At 36.3% G+C, this 23,680-nt stretch overlaps 1 protein-coding gene across 1 annotated transcript; it reads right to left on the bottom strand.

The window, feature by feature from the left end:
* Positions 1-861: 861 nt before the first annotated feature.
* On the bottom strand, positions 862-2,627 carry LOC129942096 (uncharacterized). Its single transcript, XM_056050898.1, has 2 exons — positions 2,524-2,627; positions 862-1,958 (listed from the first exon to the last, which is right to left on the bottom strand). Exons 1-2 carry the CDS (start codon positions 2,625-2,627, stop codon positions 1,073-1,075), a joined length of 990 nt encoding a protein of 329 aa, XP_055906873.1. The 3' UTR covers positions 862-1,072.
* Between the last annotated feature and the right edge of the window lie 21,053 nt (positions 2,628-23,680).

Raw genomic sequence — 23,680 nt, 5'->3', positions numbered from 1 at the left:
CAATAAGCAAACTGCTGTATTCAATCTGACAACTGTGGAAATCGATGGGAAAATTGCGGTAGTCAATATGAAAACTTGTTCTAAAAACCGTTACATAATCTGACTACCGGATTGTCAGTAACAATTTTCGATAGTCAATTTTGCTTGTCAATACTTACTTACTTACTTAAGGTGGTGCTACAGTCCGGGGCGGACCTGGGCCTCAACCAACATGCGTATCCAGCCAGTTCGGTCCCTAGCTATCTGTCTCCAGTTTCGCACGCCAAGTTGGTTGAAGTCCTCTCCCACCTGGGTGCGCCACCTGAGTCGCGGTCTTCCTCTACTGCGCCACCGTCACTCGGGATTGGATTCGAAGACCTTCCGGGCTGGAGCGTTGATGTCCATTCGCTCTACATGACCTAGACATCTAAGCCGTTGGACTTTAATTCTGATAACAAGCTGTAGAGTGTCGCTGTACAGCCCCTACAGTTCGTCGTTATATCTTCTCCTCCATTCTCCATCTATGCGTACGGGACCAAAAATCACCCGAAGAATTTTTCTCTCGAAGCATCCTAAGGCCGCGGCCACGCAGTAAGCGGCTGAGCGGCTGAGCGGCTGAGCGGAAAAAAAAAAATATAAAACATATGAAATCACATAGAAGCGGCCACGCAATGAGCGAGCGGCGAAACAAAATTCTGAGCGGCTAAGCGGCGCCGCTCAGCAACCAAACCTGTTTTAATGCTAAGCGGCGCCGCTCAGCAACTAAACCTGTTTTAATGCTAAGCGGCGCCGATCAGCAACCAAACCTGTTTTAATGCTAAGCGGCGCCGATCAGCAACCAAACCTGTTTTAATTTTCAGTAATGTTCTGAGCAGCAAGAAGTTAAGATGGCGAAAGTAAACATTGAGTTGTTAATTTCATGTGTGCAATCTCGAACAGATTCATGGCAAGATAGAAATGCCAATTTTAAAAATAAAAATATTACTGACAAATTATGGAAGGAAGTTGGTGAAATTTGTGGTTTAAGTGGTAAGTTTTTATTTAAAGTTTATGTGATACATAGTTTAGTGCAAAGCAAGTTAACGCCTGTGGTTTAGTGTGCAAAATCAAAAAAATACTCCGTTATTTTACTTCGAACATCCAGAGCTGTATGGGTACTTCTATTAAAACGGGAACCTGCTGCTGCTGCATTGCTTGTTCGTACTGCGTCGTTTGGCATTGCTGATGTTACTTGTATATAATCCAAATCACTGTCTCCATCGCACTCTCTCACAAAATTGTGCAGTATGCAAGCACATTTTATCAAATTTATCGCCGTTCTCGGTTTCGTTTCAATGTTTTTTTGCAAAAAACGCCATTTTGACCCCATTATTCCAAATGCACATTCTATACATTTTCTTGCCGTTGAAAGTCGATCGTTAAAATGTTCATTTCGTGCATTTAAATCCCTCCGTGGGTACGGTCTTAACAAATAAGGTTTCAAAGGATAAGCTTCATCACCTATCAAAAAATTCGGTAGTACAATATTTGATTCGAGCAGTGCTTGTGGAGGAGGCACATTGAACTTCTCAGTTTCAAGCAACGTAAATAATTTGGAACCTGCAAAAGTTCCGCCATCACTTTGTTTTCCTCTTCCACCAACTTCTATTGTGAGAAACTTTTTGTCAGCATCAGCTACAGCTTGCAGAACAATGGAGAAATAATGCATATAATTGAAATAATGTGATCCAGAGCTTGCTGGACATTTAATTTGACAATGTTTGCCATCAATACTGCCAAAACAGTTAGGGAACTTCCATCGCGTATAGTAATCGTTGATCACTGTTTTAAGATGATCTGTTGTTGGAGCAGGCATATATTCATTAACAAGTTCTTTCCATATAATAACAGAAGTCTCCGAAACGATTGCACTGACTGTGCTTCTGCCCATACGAAAAGCAAATGCCAAATCCCTAAAAGAATGGCCAGTAGCAAGAAACCTGAAAATATTATATAATAAAAAATAATATAAAAAATATACGTTTACACGTATCGTAAAAACCTCCAAAAAATACAAAGACCATTATCTGGATCTGAAGCAACTTCCATTAAAATAAAATGGCCATTCTTCGAATCCATGGCATTCATTAAAGATACCATTGTGCCGGATCCAACTGAGGGAAATTTGTCGGGACCTGTGGATGCTGCTGATGACCTTAACCTCACTGCTGTATTGGGTGATTTGCTGGGCGATGAAGAAGAAGTACTAAAAACACAACACGATAGCCCACGCCCATCCGCCACATTAGCCAAAAAAAAAGGAAGAGCTCAGCCATGGATGTGGATTCCGAATTTTTAAATTTGGAAAGGGAAAGGCTTAAGTTGTTAAAAACAGAAATGGAAAAGGAGGAAGACTGCGACGATTTACAATTTTTTAAAACTTTATTGCCGTTTATGAAAAAAATTCCATTATTGGACAAACTGGAAGTAAGGGGAGACATCCAAAAGATTATTTTGGAAAAACTTAAAACCAATGAACAAAGTTGAAATAAAAAATATACATACCTTAAAGTTAAAACTAATCTCTGCTCTGGAGCAATAGCAATTCTTTGTTTTATTAATCTAGGACGCACTTTTTCAAGCAGCAAATCAAAAGATTCGATAGACATACGTAGATATTGCCAAAATCTATCTGAAAATTTTCGTAGATTTAAAAATAAATGATTAAATTCTCCAAACTCCGATCTTAATTGGTTAATTGGATGAACACCAAATCGTCTTCTTTTTTGCATACGTTTAAGTAATTTGTACACAAACAAACGATTTTCCGACAGTAAAATACGGCGAACTGTTCTTCACAACGGCATTTTAACTACTAATACTAATCACTCAAAAACAGTCGCTCAGTGCCTGGCCATACGTCGCAAGAGTTGCCGCTTAGCCGCTCAGCCGCTTAGTGCATGGCCATACGTCGCTTAGAGTTGCCGCTCAGCTGCTTGCCGCTCAGCCGCTTAGCCGCTCAGCCGCTTACTGCGTGGCCGAGGCCTAAGACGCTCTCATCTTTCTTTGACAGGGTCCAGGCCTCAGCGCCATAAATGAGAACCGGGATGATGAGTGTCTTATAGATGGTGATTTTACATGCTCGAGAGAGGACTTTACTTCCCAATTGCCTTCTAAGTCCAAAGAAGCAGCGGTTTGTAAGAGTTATTCTTCGTTTGATTTCTGCGCTGGTAACCTTTTCTGTGTTAATAGCGTGTTGCCCTCATTGATCACTAAACCCATCTTCTTCGCTTCCGTCAAAATGCTCAAAAACGCTCCACTGACATCACGCTTTGATCTGACAATTATGTCAATATCATCTACATTTCCGGGTAATTGGATGGACCTTTGGAAGATTGTACCTCTAATGTTGACGGTTGAGTTTTGCACAATTCTTTCCAGAACGATGTTGAAGAAGTCGCATGACATTGCATTGCCTTGTCTAAAACCTTTTTTGACATCAAATGCATCGGTGAGATCTTTTCCGACCTTGATAGTCATTCTGCACAAACTGATAAGTTTGACAGGGATGCCAAAACGAGACAATGCTATGTAGAGCTCTTCCCTATAGATGCTGTCATACGCGGCTTTAAAATCGATAGAGATATGGTGGGTATCGATTTGAAGCTCCTGGGTTTTTTCCAAGATCTGCCGTAGTGTGAATATTTGGTCGATAGTGGACTTTCCTGGTCCATTGTCAATATGACCACCAAATTGTCGCACTAGACTGCCGGTGTTGTTTTATTGAATACTTTTGTTGTCATATTAACTACCTGAAATTGGCTATCCAGTAGTCAATATTTTGAAAAAAGTTCAAGTTGACTATCGACGATTGTTCATATGACAACCAGTTTTGTTTCTATACAGCAGCCGACCTGATGTCTTCAAAGGTTTTATTCTATTCACTGGTCCCAATGAATAACAAGGTTAGGTTGGCATTGAGGCAAAAGATCCGCAGAAGACCAGTGCCTCTTATCTTCTCAAGATTACTGAAGAAAGCAGACTAGTTCTTGAAAAGCCGTTAATAAATTACGTTTTGGCGTCAGGAGTGTTAAGATGATAATTCTGAAAAGGCAAGGAATAGAGGCCGACGAATATTATGACAATCTTGTCGACGATATGGTGGTCCTTAGATATGCAGGCATTAATTAAAAACGTACTGAATGTCGCCCAGAAGCACTCTATGTATGGTTCGGAAAATCTAAGGGAGGATAACATTGACGCTTTTTAGTCCTCTAAACGTCTAACTGGATGTGATGTAAAGGCACGGTAGGAAGGACAGGACATAGGAAGTTATTGTAATGGATCCGATTTTTCAAATTAAAAATCTTGACCTTTCTCGACTTTTCAAGGTCCCTAGAGTCGACGTTCTGACGTCCGTACGTTCGCGACGTTTTTTTTGTCGTCCATAGCTCAAGAACCAGTAGACATATCGACTTCAAATAAATTTTGCTATAAAGATAGTAGTTCACAAAGATGCAGAAAGATCAAGAAAATTGAGTATGTTATTTTGTTACCATAGCAGTTTAAAAAAAAAATTGACAATTTTGGTTAACCCTAAATATCTCACGAATCAGAAGCGCTTGAGACTTTAATTAAATGTTATGTAGTTGATTGTAACGTGATACCAAACAAGTATATTTTTTCAAAAAAAAAAAAACAACTAATTAAAGGTTTTTTATAAATAAAAAAACTGAACAAAAAATGTTTCACCTCGAAAATGTTGCTAATGAAAAATGATTTTATCTCCAAAACAATTTTGTGCAACCAAAAATAACGTTTTTTGCATCTGAAAAATCTTTTAAAAAAATCGAATTGACAGTGTTTTTACAAAAATTAAAAACCAAAAAAAAAATTAACTAAAGTTGGTAAAAATTGATTTTCGTCTCAAATATCTTATCAAAACTCTGAGATATTGGCTTTTAACTTCGTTTATCTTTTGAAAAATATTGTTGTAAATATTCAGTAAAATTTTGAGAAAAATATAATTGACAGTTTTTTTTTACAAAAAATAAAAACTTATAAGAAAGTCAAATGTTGTTAAAAATTGATTTTCGACTCAAATATATTTTCAAAACTTTGAGATAACATCTTCCAATTAATTCAAGCTTACCAAAAATATTGTTTTCAACATTAAGAAAATTTTTGAAAAAATCCAATTGACAGTTTTCTTACAAAATATAAAAACCTACACAAAAAAATAATAAAAGTTGATTTTCGACTCAAATATCTTTTCAGAACTTTGAAATATTGGTTTTAAACCACTTTTATCTTTTAAAAATTATTGTTTTCAACAGTAACTTAAATTTTGAGGAAAATCAAATTGGCAGTTTTTTTATAAGAAATAAAACCTTAACAAAAAAAAACAATATTAAGACTTGGTAAAAATTTTCTTGCCACTCAAAAAGCTTTTAAAAATTAAATATATTATCTACCAATTTTTTGTATTTTATAGAAAATATTGTTTTCGATATTAAATATTTTTTTGTATACAAATCTAACAGTCACTTTTTTCATAAAAAATTAAAATTCACAAGAAATTGTACGCAAATTTTGTTAAACATTGATGTTCGGTTCTTGATAGCTCTCAAATTAATTTCATTCACAATTTTTTTAAAAATTTAAGAAATCCTACTTAATTTGGTTTTCGGCTTAAAATCTATTTAATAAAACTAGATTTTCAAACCAAACTATTTCTTTATATGAAAAATACTGTTGGTATTTTTAACTTCCCATAGGAAATTATTGTAATGGGTCCGATTTGTCAAATTGAAAATTTTAACATTTCTCGACGTTTCAAGGTCCCTAGAGTCGAAATAAAAGATTTTTAGAAAGATGTCTGTGCGAGCGTGTGTACGTACGTTCGTACGTCCGTACGTCCGTACGTTCGCGACGTTTTTTTCGTCGTCCATAGCTCAAGAACCAGAAGAGATATCGACTTCAAATAAATTTTGTTATACAGATAATAAGGCAGAAAGATGCAGAAAGGGCTCTCCAGAAAATTGCGTGGGTGGTTTTTTTACCATAGCAGTTTAAAAAAAAGGTGAACATTTTGGTTAACCCTAAATATCTTACGAACCAAAAACGCTAGAGACTTGAATTTAATTTTATATAATAAACTGTAACGTGATCTCAAAAAAATATATTTTTTGAAAAAAATCTGTTTAACGGTTTTTTTTCTAAATCAAAAAAACTGAAAAAAAAATTTGTCACCTCCTAAATTTAACAACTAACATATGATCTCATCTCCAAAACAATTTTGAGCAACGGAGAATAATGTTTTTGGAATCTGACAAAATTTTGAGAAAAATCGAATTGACAGTTTTTTTTATAAAAAAAACATTACTCAAAGTTCGTAAAAATTAAATATCGATTCAAATATATTTTCAAAAACTTAAAATTTAGGCTTCAAACTTATTGTATCTCATAAGAAATATTGTTTTCGACATTCAGTAAAATTTTGAAGAAAATCGAATTGACAGTTTTTCTTACAAAAAATAAAAACCTAAAAAAAAAATTATAAAAGTTGGTAAAAATTGATTTTCGACTCAAATATCTTTTCAAAACTTTGAGATATTGGAATTAATTTACTTTTATCTTTCAAAAATTATTGTTGTCAACGTTCAGTAAAATTTTGAACAAAATCGAATAGACTGTTTTTTTATAAAAAATTAAAAACCGAACAAAAATTAACAAAAGTTGGTAAAAATTGAATATGGATTCAAATATCTTTTCAAAAACTTGAAAATTAGAATTCAAACTTATTTTATCTTATAAGAAATATTGTTTTAAGTATTCTGAAAGATGTTGAGAAAAATCGAATTGACAGTTTTTTTACAAAAAATAAAAACCTTAAAAAAAAAATTATAAAAGTTCGTAAAAATTGATTTTCGACTCAAATATCTTTTCAAAAATTGTAGATACTGGCTTTTAACTACTTTTATCTTTCAAAAAATATTGCTGTTAACATTTAGAAAAATTTTGAAAAAAATCGAATTGATAGCTTTTGTACAAAAAATTAAATACCTAAAAAAAAATTTAACAAAAGTTGGTAAAAATTGATTTTCGACTCAAATATCTTTTCAAAACTATAAAATATTGGCTTCAAACTAATTTTATCTTATAGAAAATATTGTTTTCAACATTCGATACAATTTTGAAGAAAATCAAATTGACGGTTTTTTTACAAAACATAAAACTCTAAAAAAAACAATACTAAAACTTGGTAAAAATTTACTTTCGACTCAAATAGCTTTTCAAAAATTAAAAATATTGGCTTCAAACTTATTTTATTTTACAGAAAATATTGTTTTCGATATTCAGTGATTTTTATATAAAAATCCAACAGTCCGTTTTTTCATAAAAAATAAAATCTACAAAAATAGTACTCAAACTTGGTAAAAATTTTTACGAGTACATATAGACAAACTTTGAAGCAAGACAAATCGACAGACGGGATGGGAAGTTATCAGTGTGGGTCGCATCCCAGACTCTTTTTAAATTTTGTAAGAATAATTCAATTGACAACTTTTTTAACAAAACACGAAAACCTACAATCTTTTTGAGTAAGGCAAATTGACATACAGGATGGGAATTTATCAGTGTGGGTCTCTTTTTTTATTTAACTAACGATAAGAACTTAACTGTTCTTAACAGACGTAACGCTACCACCTTCGTCTGTCCTAGCTCAGAAAAATGTTGTTCACTGTAAGCTTTGAGTCTGAAACTGCTCCTCTAAACTAGACAAAATGCTGAATCTGATAATAGAATCTATAGAAGACCTGGAATTCAGGGAACGATCTTCAATGTATTTCACAAACAAGGTTTTTACTAAAAATATAAAGATACGTATCTTCAAAATCTGACCAAAAAAAAACAAAGTTGGAGATAATATGGCCAATCGATTAAAGACATAACACATTCAACCAGACTAAATTAAGTCTTTACGAAGGAACATTGTAATCCATCTTCTCTGAAAAAAATGTATGGATTTAGGACAGTTTCTCCAGTTAAGCCCTTAAAAGTACTGATGACGACTTATTTTCCAAAACGTTTATAGCTCCAAACACCAACATTATGTAGTTCATGTAGTAGAAACGAATGTTTCAAAGGCAAGTAGGGTGATTTTTTAGCTATTATCTTATTGGCAACACTGGTTTCAACAGCTGACGCACGTTCCGTGTTTTGTTTCACTTTCAAACATCTTCAGTTTGGCCTATAATTTAACTATGAATGGTCTTGCAAACGAAAAAGGCTTGCAAATTATTGAATTTTATTATCAAAATGAGTGCTCTGTAAATAAAGTTCATCGAGCGCTTCTTATATTTTATGGTCAGTTTAATCGACACACTGAAGCAGCTATTCGGGCTATTGTAAATAAATTTCGCACCAAATTTACATTGTTGGACATTAAACCACCAACACGCTTACCTAGAATAAGAACTGAAGAAATTATCGCACCTGTATCGGACAGTATTAATGATGACCATCAATTATCGATTCGTCGCCGTTCCCAGCAATTGGACCTCTGTTACACAACAACGTGGAACCATTTGCGGATGAATATAGGGGTGATGCCTTTCAAAAAGCAGCTGGTGCAATAATTAAAGCCGAACGACCTGCTGCAACGTACAATTTTTGGTGAATAGGCTCTTAAAAAGTTGGCCGAAGAACCACTTTTTACTGAAACATTGTGTTCAGCGACGAAGCTCATTTTTGGCTCAAGGGGTACGTACATGTTAACACAACGAATATTGAAATATTCAATAACACCACATGCCCAGGCCAACAAACGAAATCAAGGCCAAACAATAAATGTTCCCATAAGCTGCACTTGCTTAATGCTGACTTGCACTCCCACGGTCGTCGTTCTGTTCAGCATTATATTTCCAGAAATATGAAAATACAATTTCCACCAGCATTATATTTCCAGGAATATGGAAATACAAGTTCCACACCGACAACTTGAATGGGTATGCTTAGGAAGACATTATATCATTATAAATATCAGTGTAAGATAATTTTAAGTTGAGTCTTCTTTGATCAATAAACGCGACACGTCGCACTAGAAATTGAAATTGTGTTTTTTTTTATTTCTAAAGCGAGAAATAACATAACTGGCGCCCGAGCATAAAGTACCCAAGCATAAATAAAAGTACCCGAGCATAAAGTACCCGCGCATAAATAAAAAGTGCCCGAGCATAAAGTACCCGAGCATAAATAAAAGTACCCGAGCATAAGAAAAGAAACGTGTCGTACCCGAGCATAAAAGAAAAAAAAACGTGTCGTACCCGAGCATAAAAGAAAAAAAAGTGTCGTGTCCGAGCATAAAAGGAAAAAAGAAAAAAAAGTGTCGTACTCGAGCATAAAAAATAGTTTCGTAACCGGCCATAAATAAAAAGTGTTGTGCTCAAGCTCAAATAAAAAAGCTTCGTACTCAAACTTTTAAATAAAAAGTGTCGTGATTAAGCTCAAAAATCACATCTGAGCTTAAAGTGACTGTATCGAAGAAGTTAAAACTCCCCTGGAAAAAAATTAAGGGCCCCTAAGTAGCTGCACCAGCAAACAGGAGACGAGATTCCGTCAGCCGTTCCAGGAAAGCAACATGCTAAAGCAGTTCTTTGTTGCAGTTTTGTACGTATTTTAAGAAAAAAATATTAATTAATAATTAGTATAATAGTGTAAGAACATAAAAAGAAAATTACATAGAAAATTAAAACGATACTAGATTGAAAAAAAATATAGTAAAATTGCAAAAATTAAATTTAAGAAAGAAAAATTAAATCAAATCTAATAGATTAGTAATAGAATTCAAGTTAATCAAAACAATACAAAAAATCAAATTTCCCTGTATTGAATAAGAAAAATTTTTTAACACAAAAATCTATCATAATGGCTAATAATAATAACCTCGCAAGACCCCCAATACTTGAAAACCCACCCCTAGTCCAAGCTCCTCAAATAAATCAACAACCTCAACAAATTAACCAACAACCACCTCCCCCTGTAATTAACCAGCGACCTATAGTGACAGCAGCTGACCTCACTGCCGTCGTAACAAATATTGTAAGGAACGTCCTTAGAGGAGATTCCGAACAAATTGTAAGGGACCAAGCCATTAATCCTGAGTATCGAAACAACTTATCCGAACTCGATAAAATACCGGATATCGTTCGAAGTCTGAGAGAATTCTCAGGCAAAGAGGGTGAGTTTAGTTCATGGCGTAAGAGCGTTGAACGCATTCTCACGATATATGAACCTACAGCAGGTTCACCTAAATATTACGGCCTCCTTAATGTTATCCGAAACAAAATAACAGGAAATGCCGATGCTGTATTGGAAGCCTACAATACACCTTTAGATTGGAAAGCAATCTGTAAATGTCTAGCTCTGCATTACGCAGATCAGAGAGACCTCGGTACTCTCGAGTACCAGATGACTTCACTTGTACAAGGGAATAAAACAACCCAACAATTTTACCAAATAGTTTACAATCACCTATCCCTCATACTCAATAAAATATCCTGCATGGACGTAGGTCCAGAATCACTTTCCCTACTTACACGTACGTATAGAGATAAAGCTCTAGATACCTTTGTGCGTGGCCTAAACGGCGATTTACCAAGACTGTTGGGCATCCGTGAGCCAACGGACTTGCCACAGGCATTAAATTTATGCCTTAAACTCGAGAATCAAACATTCCGAGCAACTCATGCAAATCAGATACATAATACATTTCAAAACAAGGCGTGGCAACATCCTGTACCTCAGCAACCACAGAGGAATATACCACTAATGGGACCTCAAATCCGTCAACTACCAGTGAAACAAAATTTTTATCCTGAAATTGCTCACTTACCACAACAAAATTTATATCCCACCCCACCTCGTCCTAATCAAAATTACCATCAGTATAATCACCCGCCACCCCGTCCTATGGCACCTAAGCCACAACCCAAGCCTGAACCGATGGAAACATCGACAATAGGATCCGCTCATGTGAATTACCAAAACCGACCGCAACCTCCTAAATATGCGGGAAAAAGACAGCAAAATACATCTTTCCAGAACCAAGTTCCACACAAAATACAAAGGAACTTTCACATAGACATTAACAACCCAGAGCCTTCAACCAGCCTCTGCCCTAACGATGAGATCGTTAGTGACCCTGTTTTACAACCAAGTAACTATATTTCACCAAATGATGTATACGCTTTCTACGATACAAATAATTTAGAAGAAATAAAACACGATCCGGATTTAACTCAATATGTTTTATCGCAAAATTATGAAGAGTCAAATGATATGGAATTTAGCGACATAAATTTTTTAGATTAAAGCCCTCTTCGCTACCATATTTTTCCTGTAAAACGAAGAATGGGCATATTTTTAATTTTCTCATTGATACAGGATCCAGTAAAAACTATATACAAAGCAATTTAATAAGATCACCTATCCCAAATGAAAAAGAATTTTTAGCAAAATCCATTGCTGGAGATGTGCGAGTGACACATCATACCTTTCTGAATCTCTTCGGCCAAACAGATAAAAAATTAAAATTTTTCCTTCTTCCTACTTTGAAATCGTTCCATGGCATATTAGGCAATGATACGCTTAAGGATTTGAATGCCGTCATTTATACAAAAATAAATCTCATGACAATCATGGATAAGGTAAAAGTAAGGATTAAACAATTAGAATCCCATTCCGTAAACGCAATCAATATAAATACAGATCATATGACGAAATCTCAAGTAGAGTCCATAGAAAATATAGTCCGAAAATTTCCATCCTTACTGTCCCAACCAAATGAAAAACTTACCTACTCAACAGCAGTTATAGGTGAAATCCGAACGAATACAGATACTCCGGTGTATTCAAAATTCTATCCCTACCCGGCCTCACTCAGAGATGAAGCCACAAAACAAGTCAAAGAGCTTCTTGACAATAATATCGTTGTACCATCACGCTCTCCATACAATTCCCCTGTGTGGATCGTCCCAAAGAAATCAAATTCTTCGGGAGAAAAACAATTCAGGCTTGTGATAGATTATAGGAAATTAAATTCCGTAACCATCTCTGATAGATATCCGATCCCAGAGATCAACGAGGTTCTTGCCCAGCTAGGAAAAAGTAAATATTTTTCCGTTTTGGATTTAAAAAGCGGGTTCCACCAAATCCCTCTCAAACCTTCTGACTGGGAGAAAACCGCATTCTCCATAAATGGAGGAAAATATGAGTTTACTAGACTCCCTTTTGGGCTGAAAAATGCCCCATCGATTTTTCAACGTGCAGTTGACGATATATTACACAAATATATCGGCAAAATATGTTATGTCTACATCGACGACATAATTATATTTAGCGAAAATGAACAAGACCACGCGTTGCATGTAGACAAAATCCTACAAACCCTTTGTGAAGCAAACATGAAGATACAAATTGATAAATGCCACTTCTTTAAAAAAGAAGTAGAGTTTTTAGGCTTTATTGTATCACACAACGGTTTAACAACAAATCCAAATAAAGTTCAAGCTATAGTAGACTTTCCCATTCCCAAAACACTTAAAGAGCTAAGGTCATTTTTAGGACTGTCTGGATACTACAGACGGTTTGTAAGAGACTATGCGAAATTGGCGAAGCCATTAACAACAATGCTTCGTGGTGAAGAAGGTCGTATTTCTAAGAATAAGTCAAACAAGACCCCAATTTCCTTATCAACTGAAGCAATAGAAGCTTTCAACAAGCTCAAGAAATCCCTTATATCCAAAGACTTACTCCTCGCTTATCCCGATTTCAAAAAAAGTTTTGAACTCACGACCGATGCATCGGAATATGCAATCGGTGCAGTGCTTTCTCAAAACGAGAGACCCGTCATGTTCATCTCACGAGCCTTAAGCAAGTCAGAAGAACACTTCGCGGTAAACGAAAAAGAGATGCTCGCCATAATCTGGGCACTCAACAGCTTTAGGAATTATTTATATGGGACAGCCCACGTTAAAATATTTACAGATCACCAGCCCCTCACATATGCAATGAGCAACAAAAATAATAACGCGAAGATGAAGCGTTGGAAATCCATTCTCGAGGAGTACGATTACGAAATTAAATACAAGCCAGGTAAAAGCAACGTCGTTGCTGACGCACTTTCCCGCGTTCCACAAGCTTCTCAAATTAACTCTCTAACCGCCTCCCAACACAGTGATCAAAGCTCAGCTCACAATCTTATTCCAAGCGTGGAAAGTCCTATCAACGTTTTCAAAAACCAAATCCTACTTCTTATCGGCGAAAATACAAAATATGAATTCAAGATTCCGTTTCCAACCTACCATCGGCATATTTTCACTCAACCAAGTTACTCGACGGACCAATTAATCTCAATATTTAAAAAGGTCCTAAACCCAAGTGTTATCAACGGACTTTATACCCAAGAATCTATTATGGGAAAAGTTCAAGAATTTTACCCACTCCATTATCAGTCTTTCAGAATACGGTTCACCCAAACCAAGGTCACCGATCTCACAAACCTTACCGATCAATGTGAAGAAATTCTGAAAGAACACAACAGAGCTCACAGGAGCTGCAAAGAAAATAAAATCCAGCTTTTATATAAATTTTACTTCCCAAAAATGAACGCTCGTATTTCTGAAATAATTAAACAATGTAGGATTTGCAAGGAACAGAAATACGAACGCCATCCGAATAAACCCAAAATTCAAGAAACCCCAATCCCACAGTTTCCCGGTCAAATAGTCCATTTCGACATCTACTCAACAGACTCAAAACTAATCCTTACCGGAATAGACAAATTTTCAAAATAAGCGCAAACACAAATCATAAAGTCTAGAGCAATTCATGATGTAATGGAACCATTGAGGAAGCTCATATTTTCCTTCGGCGTTCCAAAACAAGTAATCTTTGATAACGAAAAATCGTTTCACTCAGCAACAATTTACTTCATGTTGAAAGATCAATTGGGAATCGAAATTTTTACAACCCCCCCATATAGCAGTTCAGTTAACGGTCAAGTGGAAAGATTCCACTCGACACTATCAGAAATTATGAGATGCTTAAAGGCTACACGCCACCGCATGACATTCGACCAACTTCTAGACTGCGCAGTATATGAATACAATTACTCTATTCACTCAGTAACAAATAAAAGGCCAATAGAAACCTTCTTCGGCAGAATCGTCAGCACAAATCCAGATCAATATGAAGCAGCTAGACAGGAAAATATTGAGAAATTAAGAATTAAACAGCATAAAGACGTGGAAAATCATAACAAATCCAGACAAGAAGTAAAGGAATATTCACCTGGTGAAACTATTTACGTCAAAATCAATAAAAGGTTAGGAACTAAACTTTCCCCTAGGTTTAAGAAAGAAACTGTCAAAGAAAATAGATCAACTACAATTCTTACAAAATCAGGAAAAATAATACATAAAAATAACATAAGAAATTAACCTCTTACAGATTTCCCATCCTACAAGGATTCGGAGAAGTTCAAATATTGGACTACTCCAATGCAAAAATCATTACAACCCACATGGGCACGGCAAAAATCCAAATTGGTACATTTAAGATTATACATGTTATAGATTTAAACATGTATCAGGAATTATTAAACAACATTCAAACCGACATCAAACGTCACATTGACGAAACCGATACAAATCTCCCATATATATCCCATCAGATATCCCAAATTTCCAAAATCCTCGTTACCCTCAAGCCAAAAACCAGAAATCCCAGATCCCTTAACTTTATCGGAAGCGCATGGAAATGGCTCGCCGGAAGCCCAGACCACGACGACTTCCAAATCCTTAAAGCCCATACCCACAAAATTCTAAAGAACAATGAGAAACAAATTATAATAAACAATGCCTTGGCCAAAAGAGTAAATGAAATAAGCAACATAACAAATAATTTAATAGAAATTGCTAAAATAAACCAAATTCCAAAAAATGAACTTATCTTAGATGTAAAATATAAATTAGATATCATAAAAGAAGAATTACTTAATATAGAATACGCCCTACTTTGGGCCAAAAACAAAATTGTAAACTCTTTCATCCTTTCTAACACAGAAATAAAAATTGTAAAAGAACGATTCGAAAATAATAAAATTCCATTCATAAATTTAGAAGAGGCATTAGAATTCTCAGACATAAGAATCGCCTCGAATAAGTCAATTTTACTTTATATTATAACAATTCCTACAACAGGAACTGATATTTGCAAAAAGATATTAATAAAACCAATTAAGTATATGAAAAAAGCAATTAAACTTCCATTCGAAAATGTACTTTATTGTAATGATCAAATATTTGGAATAAAAAACTATTGTAATACATATAATGAATTAACTATTTGTAAGAAAAACGAAATTATAAACTTAAACTTAGATAATTGTATACAGAATCTTATTAAAAGTAACCCATCAAGTTGTGAAGAAGTCAACAATCAACATATCCCATCCATAGAGGAAATCAACCCTGGAACTATTCTTCTAAATCAGTTCAACGGAACCATACTGGTAGAAAACAACAACATAAATTTAACTGGCTCATTCATTCTCCAATACCACAATACTTCGATCTTCATAGACGGTCAAGAATACTACTCTAAGGAAATTCCCATAGCAAAACCCTTACCAGCGATTCTATACTCAAGTTCATCAGTCAAAACCTACAAGGAACTCTTAACGATGGAAATGCTTAAGGAACTTCATATAAACAATACAGAACAAATAACAAAAATTGAGGAACAAGTAAAGGTGCATAAAATAGCAAACTACAGCCTCTCATCCATGCTAATACTCATAATAATAGCGATCATAGTAAAAGTAATGATTCCCACAAGAAAAGAAATAGTCATAAAAAGCAAAACTCTAGATGAATTATCACCAAAACTTCCGGACTTAAATCAAGATGAACCAACAACATCATCACCAATTCCGATATTTTACCTGTCGAGTGAGGACACTCGAATTTGAGGAGGGAAGTGTTAACACAACGAATATTGAAATATTCAATAACACCACATGCCCAGGCCAACAAACGAAATCAAGGCCAAACAATAAATGTTCCCATAAGCTGCACTTGCTTAATGCTGACTTGCACTCCCACGGTCGTCGTTCTGTTCAGCATTATATTTCCAGAAATATGAAAATACAATTTCCACCAGCATTATATTTCCAGGAATATGGAAATACAAGTTCCACACCGACAACTTGAATGGGTATGCTTAGGAAGACATTATATCATTATAAATATCAGTGTAAGATAATTTTAAGTTGAGTCTTCTTTGATCAATAAACGCGACACGTCGCACTAGAAATTGAAATTGTGTTTTTTTTTTTTATTTCTAAAGCGAGAAATAACATAACTTACATAAGCAGAATCGTCGATTTTTGAGTGAATATCAGCCAGAAGCATTGCAAGAACTACCAAAGCATCCAAAAAAATTCACAGTTTGGTGCTGTTTATGGACTGGTGGCATCATTGGACCGTACTTCTTTAAAGATGATACGAATCGTAACGTAACTGTGAATGGTGACCGCTTCCGTGAGATGATATCCAACTTTTTTTTAGCAAAATACAAGATTTTGACTTGCATGACATGTGGTTTCAACAAGACATTGCCACATGCCACAGAACACGCGCGACTTCGGTGAATATTTTATTTTACGTTCGGGATCGGTCAATTGGCCGTCTAGATCGTGCGATTTAACACCTTTAGAATATTTTTTGTGTTGCTATGTTAAAGCTCATGTCTGTACAGACAAGACCGCTTAAATTGACGCCGTAGAAAACAATATTAAAGAATTTATTCGTGAGAGACCGGCAAAAATGTTGAAAATAGTATGCCAAAATTGGACTAAGCGGATGGACCATTTGAGGCGCAGTCAAGGTCAACATTTGCATGAAATAATCTTCAAAAATTAAATTATATCGACCGTACTAAAGATTTCAAGCATTTTTCATTTTCCTATAGCTTTTAAGAATCACCCTTTATATATCTCTACTATGGTTTCAATGAGCCTCTAACTCGATACATTAGAGAATCTTATATCATTTGTAATCATGTTGACTTCTTTTCCTACCAAAGTCGAGAATCTTTTAAAAAATATTTATTATATTTATTTCTTAACTCCTACACTGGTGGTTCAAGTTTAAGCCTTTCATAATTTGATATTTATATTTATATTTCACTTATTTATTACTAAAGTTAAAACCTTGTTTCTGTAGTCTGTAAGATTATATTTTATTTGTTAATTATATTATATTAATCTGCTTGATGAATAAATAAACAAATAAATAATTATCTTCTAACTAGCCTAAACGTTTAGAATATCTCGACAAAACAACTTGAACCACTATCTCTTGTAGCGTTTCTACTACTAGAAGAAATGAAAATTGTATTTACTACTACTAACTATTTTAAATATCGCCAATTGAAATTCATCACCTCTTAAGATTATTCTCACTCATTTTAAATATTTTTTAAAGAATGATTCTATTGAAATATAAATAAAAGTCGGCTTAAAACTAAATCTCTAAACTGAAATAATTTCATGGAATCTTTTCGGCACTATCCACGTTTTCAATGTTCGAAAAAGTAATTTTTATGATATCTCAAAAGAAGAAAAATAATAACCCCTTCTTTCTTTTAGTTGGCGCTACAGAGCATTGTGCTCGATCTCTAGCTTGCTGTCTCCAGTTTCGAATACCAAACTGACGGGCGTCGACCTCAACTTGATCACTCCACCGGAGATAATGTCTGCCTCCACTCCTGGTTCCCTCAGGCTTAGTACCCTACGGGATTGAGCTTCGTTGTTGATTTGCTCTACATGCCCTAGCCATCCTTATCGTTAAGTTTTTTGACCAGTGGCAAGGCCCCATACACAGCTCGGATAGTTCGTGATTGTATCTTCTCCGACAGATATTATTTTGCCTGTAAAAAAAACCGGTCCATATATCGTAGATATACCTTAGTATCGAAGATACCAAGGGAACCATCCGGGAAAGAGTCCATGCTTCTGCACCATACAGTATGATTGGGATGAGGTTTTATACAGTATCTCCTCGGTACTTCGCGATAGGTCGTTATTCCTCAATTGCTTACTTAGGCGTTTATATTGGAGTTTTCATCGAAGGGACCGAACCATACGACGGGTATGCTTACAGCCCTGAAAATCATTTTGATTTTGTGGACGGACGACTTTATGATGACGGCTCCATTGGCAATGAAACAGCTGGTAACCAAATGTATCCAAGCCAAGAAATACGATTTGAAGAGGAGGATATATTATATGATGCAGCAAGCGGTTTCAAACCTTACAGACATTTTCTCAAAGGGTACGTAATTTTTGTGTAATCTTAGTATTGACAGATTGATTTTTTTTTAATACTATAACAATTTTTACTTACAGGATTTTTGCAAAAGCCTACAAAAAACCGTATACTACACGATGTATACGGAAGAAGAGCTGACGGTGGAGCAATGCGATTGGATACTCGCAAATTACGAGATACCTTTACAGAAACCTACCTTGCCGTTTGCGAACACGATGACCACATCCACGTCGTCCATGATTGCTCCTACAGCAACAGCAGCTGTCAATGTGCATTTAGGAAGTACATCGAGGCAGTCACTACCAGACGATACGCTAGGAGGATTGTTCCCGCCTACTCCTACGAAATCAAGCACTGGGTTAATTCGTCAATCTATTTGCAAAGAGATACCAGACAGCTTGTGTATATGGAGCACGCCGGGCGGGTCTGGGTACCGGGTGATCAAAATGGACATATACAATTATACTCAAAAATTGCGAATGTTCAGAACAACAACTGCTGAAAGGAGGCAGATTTCCGAACCACATTCATCAAGACTTCGGGTGTAGATCCGATAGATCAGCAGGTAACGAAACTCCTGACAGCAGTTGCTCAACAAATAAAGAAGACTCCCAATATTAACAAGGAGGAAAGGGCAAGCAGATCATTCAGTTTTTATTATCACGGCCAACATCACGAGTAAGACACATTTTATCAACTTCTTTGTGGCTTAATAGTAAATTTAGATTTTTTGATTGTAAAATTGTATTAATAAAAAATTGTTTGAGAATTGTGAACAATAAATTTAACCTATTTATTTGATTTTTAACACCCCTCTGGGAAAATTATTATTATAATGTTAATGATTCGGTGTTACATTTGAATAATCTATTAAAATACCAATTTAATTGTAATGTGAAAAAAATTCAAAAATTTCTTTTAGATTTATATAATCTTCATTTTATCTCCTCCTAATGCAGGTAAAAACTTTTTCATTGATACTTTTATACATTATTTTATTTCGGACAGATGGGCAATTTTGAAAGGTATTGCAGTTTCCCATTGATGGAGTGCTGTGACCGACTTGTAATTCTTTGGAACGAGCCAATGATGGAACCATCAGCTGAAGAAACATTAAAGATGATTCTTGGAGGTGATACTGTCAATGCTAAGGGAAAATATATGCCTGATGCAGTAATAACCAGAACACCTGTCATCATACTATCTAACAATGATATTTTTCCGAAAGATGAAGATAGGTAACTTTTGAGTTGGCAGGATTTAATTGAGGTGTAGCAATTAAACCTATATGCAATTGTGGTTGTGCTGAAGTGTTTGTTTTTTTATTATACGGTATAAAATATTCTTTGTTCTTACGAATTGCAGCCTCTTTTGGTGTATAGCTGTAGTGAGCAATTGCCTTACCAATAAATTGATTAACTAAAAATTGTGTTACAACTTCGTCTGCTCGAGCAACACCACGATTATGTATTTGTCATCGGGATGTCTTGGATGTATATATGTTAGATTTTCCTGTACACTGGTCGATGCGGACCCAGAAGATGAAGAGCCTCAGCACCATCTTGAAGGCCTGAATTCGGTCCCCTAGAAGTCCCGCTCTCTGCAACATTTATCGGCTCCTGGCCATTATTTCGTTCTTGTGTCATATTAGGTACTTCGTCAACCAAATAATCATCATTAAAATCACCAGCCCGACTATTATCCACCTGGTCTATAGTTAACGTTTCTAGATATTTCTGGATTTTCGGGATAGTCTTCATCACATCGAATTAATTTATTTGGACTTATTTTCCTCTTGTTCATCATCATCTCGATTAAGACGATAACGTTTGTTGTTGTCGGCACCACCACTTAAACTTATACCATACGTTTGTTCGTATCTTTGACGTAGTTGAGTCCAATAGTGCCCGTTTTTATCGTGATGTTTTCTTCGCTACTTAATTTGTAATCGTTTATTCGCGGATATTTTTGTTTTAATCTATTCCATTCACTTTCTAAATGATTTAATTTTTGTTCTTCCAAATAATCTTTCCAACAAGGAATATCTCTACCTATTACAACATTATCACCAATATTACGAGGATATTGCACTTTGAACAGGATTAGCAAGAAAAAACGTTTGATTGCAGCGCTGATGTCATTTCTAGAGTTAACAGCAGCCTGAAAAATATTATTATTATTTATAATAATAACAATAATTAATATGCTACGGGCAATATGTATTATTATTACCTATGTTTTAATAAACTTCTCTGTTCAAACAATTCAACCGTAAAATCCATACATATGGAAATACCCGTGGGTAGTACGCCGAAGAAGACCCCTACCGGAAAGTCCTTTCCGGTATGGTACAATGTTTGGCAAAAGGCAACAGGGAAAAATACACCTCTAGTAGGTTGGAAAGATTGAAATATAACGTAATGTAATGATAATTATCAATTCGTCGACTTAATTTGTTTTAAAAAGTTCACTCTAAGCTCAAGACTTGTTTAGGTAGATCTACAAACAATTGGTACCCTTCATTTTCGAACTCAATTTTATATTAGGTACTCTTGAATAAATTAGATAATCTCAAAAACATTATATTTACTTACTTACTTAATTAAGGTGGCGCTACAGTCCGGGGGCGGACCTGGGCCTCAACCAACAAGCGTCTCCAGTCAGCTCGGTCCCTAGCTAGCTGTCTCCAGTTTCGCACGCCAAGTTGGTTGAGGTCCTCTCCCACCTGGGTGCGCCACCTGAGTCGCGGTCTTCCTCTACTGCGCCACCGTCCCTCGGGATTGGATTCGAAGACCTTCCGGGCTGGAGCGTTGATGTCCATCCGCTCTACATGACCTAGCCATCTAAGCCGTTGGACTTTGATTCTGCTAACTAGGTCAGTGTCGCTGTACAGCCCGTACAGCTCGTCGTTATATCTTCTCCTCCATTCTCCATCTATGCGTACGGGACCAAAAAATCGCCCGAAGAATTTTTTCTCTCGAAGCATCCTAAGACGCTCTCATCTTTCTTTGACAGGGTCCAGGCCTCAGCGCCATAAATGAGAACCGGGATGATGAGTGTCTTATAGATGGTGATTTTACATGCTCGAGAGGACTTTACTTCTCAATTGCCTTCTAAGTCCAAAGAAGCAGCGATTTGCAAGAGTTATTCTTCGTTTGATTTCAGCGCTGGTGTCGTTGTCTGCATTAATAGCGGTGCCTAGGTAGACAAAGTCCTTAACTACCTCAAAGTTATAGCTGTCCATGGTGACGTTTTGTCCAAGACGTCGTCGTTCAGTGTCCTTTTTTGATGACAGCATATACTTGGTCTTGCCCTCATTGACCACTAAACCCATCTTCTTCGCTTCCGTCGCAATGCTCAAAAACGCTCCACTGACATCACGCTTTGATCGTCCAATTATGTCAATATCATCTGCGTATCCGAGTAATTGGATGGATCTTTGGAAGATTGTGCCTCTAGTGTTTACGGTTGAGTTTTGCACAATTCTTTCCAGAACGATGTTGAAAAAGTCGCATGACAGTGCATCGCCTTGTCTAAAACCTTTTTTGACATCAAATGCATCGGTAAGATCTTTTCCGACCTTGATAGAGCAGCGTGCATTCTCCATCGTCATTCTGCACAAACGGATAAGTTTGACAGGGATGCCAAAACTAGACATTGCTCGGTAGTGCTCTTCCCTATAGATGCTGTCATACGCGGCTTTAAAATCGATAAAGAGATGGTGGGTATCGATTTGAAGCTCCTGGGTTTTTTCCAAGATCTGCCGAAGTGTGAATATTTGGTCGATAGTGGACTTTCCTGGTCAGAAGCCACACTGATAAGGATCAATCAGGTTGCTGACGAATGGCTTCAGACGTTCACATAATACGACAGAGAGGATCTTATACGCAATGTTTAGGAGACTGATGCTTCTGTAGTTGGCGCAATATAGAGGGTCTCCTTTCTTATGTATCGGGCACACTATGCTGAGATTCCACTCATCGGGCATGCTTTCTTCCGACCAAATTTTGCAGATGAGTTGGTGCATGCTCCCTACCAAGTCATCGCCTGCTGCTTTGAATAGTTCGGCGGTGATGCCGTCAGCTCCAGCAGCTTTGTTTGACTTAAGTTTAGATATAGCTATCTTCACTTCGTCAAGGTCGGGTAGGCACAACGAGGTAGTGGTCCGAGTCAATGTTGGCCTCTCGGAATGTTCGGATATCCTGGATACTGGAGAAGTGTCGTGCGTCGATCGCAATGTGGTCAATCTGGTTGACGGTTGATTGATCAGGAGATTTCCATGTCCCCTTGTGGATATTAAGATGCGTGAACTGCGTACTAGCTACCAGAAGGTCTCGCCCCGCAGCGAAATCGACCAGCCTGAATCCGTTGTCGGAGGTGGTGTCGTGCAGGCTGTATCTCCCGATTATGCCACCAAAGATGTCTTCTCTTCCTAGCTTGGCATTAAAATCTCCTAAGACAATTTTAATGTCATAGCCAGGGCACTGCTCATATGTCTTGTCCAAGAGCTCGAAGAACATATCTTTGGTGTCTTCATCTTTCTCCTCTTTTGGGGCATGCGCGCATATTAGGCTTATGTTGGCGAATTTAGCCTTGATGCGGATTGTCGTGATGCGCTCGCTCACACTGTTGAAACTCAAGACTTTTTGCCTGAGCCTAGTTCCAACAACAAATCCACACCCAAATAGATGCTGTCTTTGTTCTCGGTAGCAGTCGCAGTCTTTTAGTTTGCATTTGCCCGGTCCATCCCATCGCACTTCTTGGATGGCTGTCATATCTGCCTTGCAGCAGTTTAGCGCTTCCGCTAATTGTTCGGCTGCACGTGGTCTGTTAAGCAGTGACGGTGCGTCAATAAGACGTTTTAGACAGTGTCTACCCTTCAGATTTGAAACAATACTTTACTCTCTACAGTACCTAAATACATAACTTTAAAAATGATATGCATGGAAAAAAACAAAAATTTGTACCTAATTATACTAATTCCTATTTTGATTTCATTAAGAATAATATTTCCTATCCCATTGTACCTACTTCTTGTCATTTTTTGTCTAACCCATTTATATGTGTATCTACAATCTACATTCACACCTATTTCTACTTTTATTTATCACTACCTCACATATACCAACATCATGCTATGCTATGATGGATAGCTTGGCTCTACATATATGACTGACTTCTATTAACGAACCTCCCGAACGAACACCGAATACCGAAAGTACGAATGGCACGACACGAGTAAAGACGAAGACAGTGTCTTTGTTTCCCTAGAAAGTTATATGAAGGGAAAAGGGTTAGCTTATCATTCCCAAAATTTGATTTTG

The sequence above is a fragment of the Eupeodes corollae genome, chromosome 1, assembly GCF_945859685.1.
Source record: "Eupeodes corollae chromosome 1, idEupCoro1.1, whole genome shotgun sequence".
Classification (NCBI taxonomy): domain Eukaryota; kingdom Metazoa; phylum Arthropoda; class Insecta; order Diptera; family Syrphidae; genus Eupeodes; species Eupeodes corollae.
The sequence above is the reverse complement of the archived record's forward strand: the minus strand, read 5'-3'. Positions and strand labels throughout refer to the sequence as shown.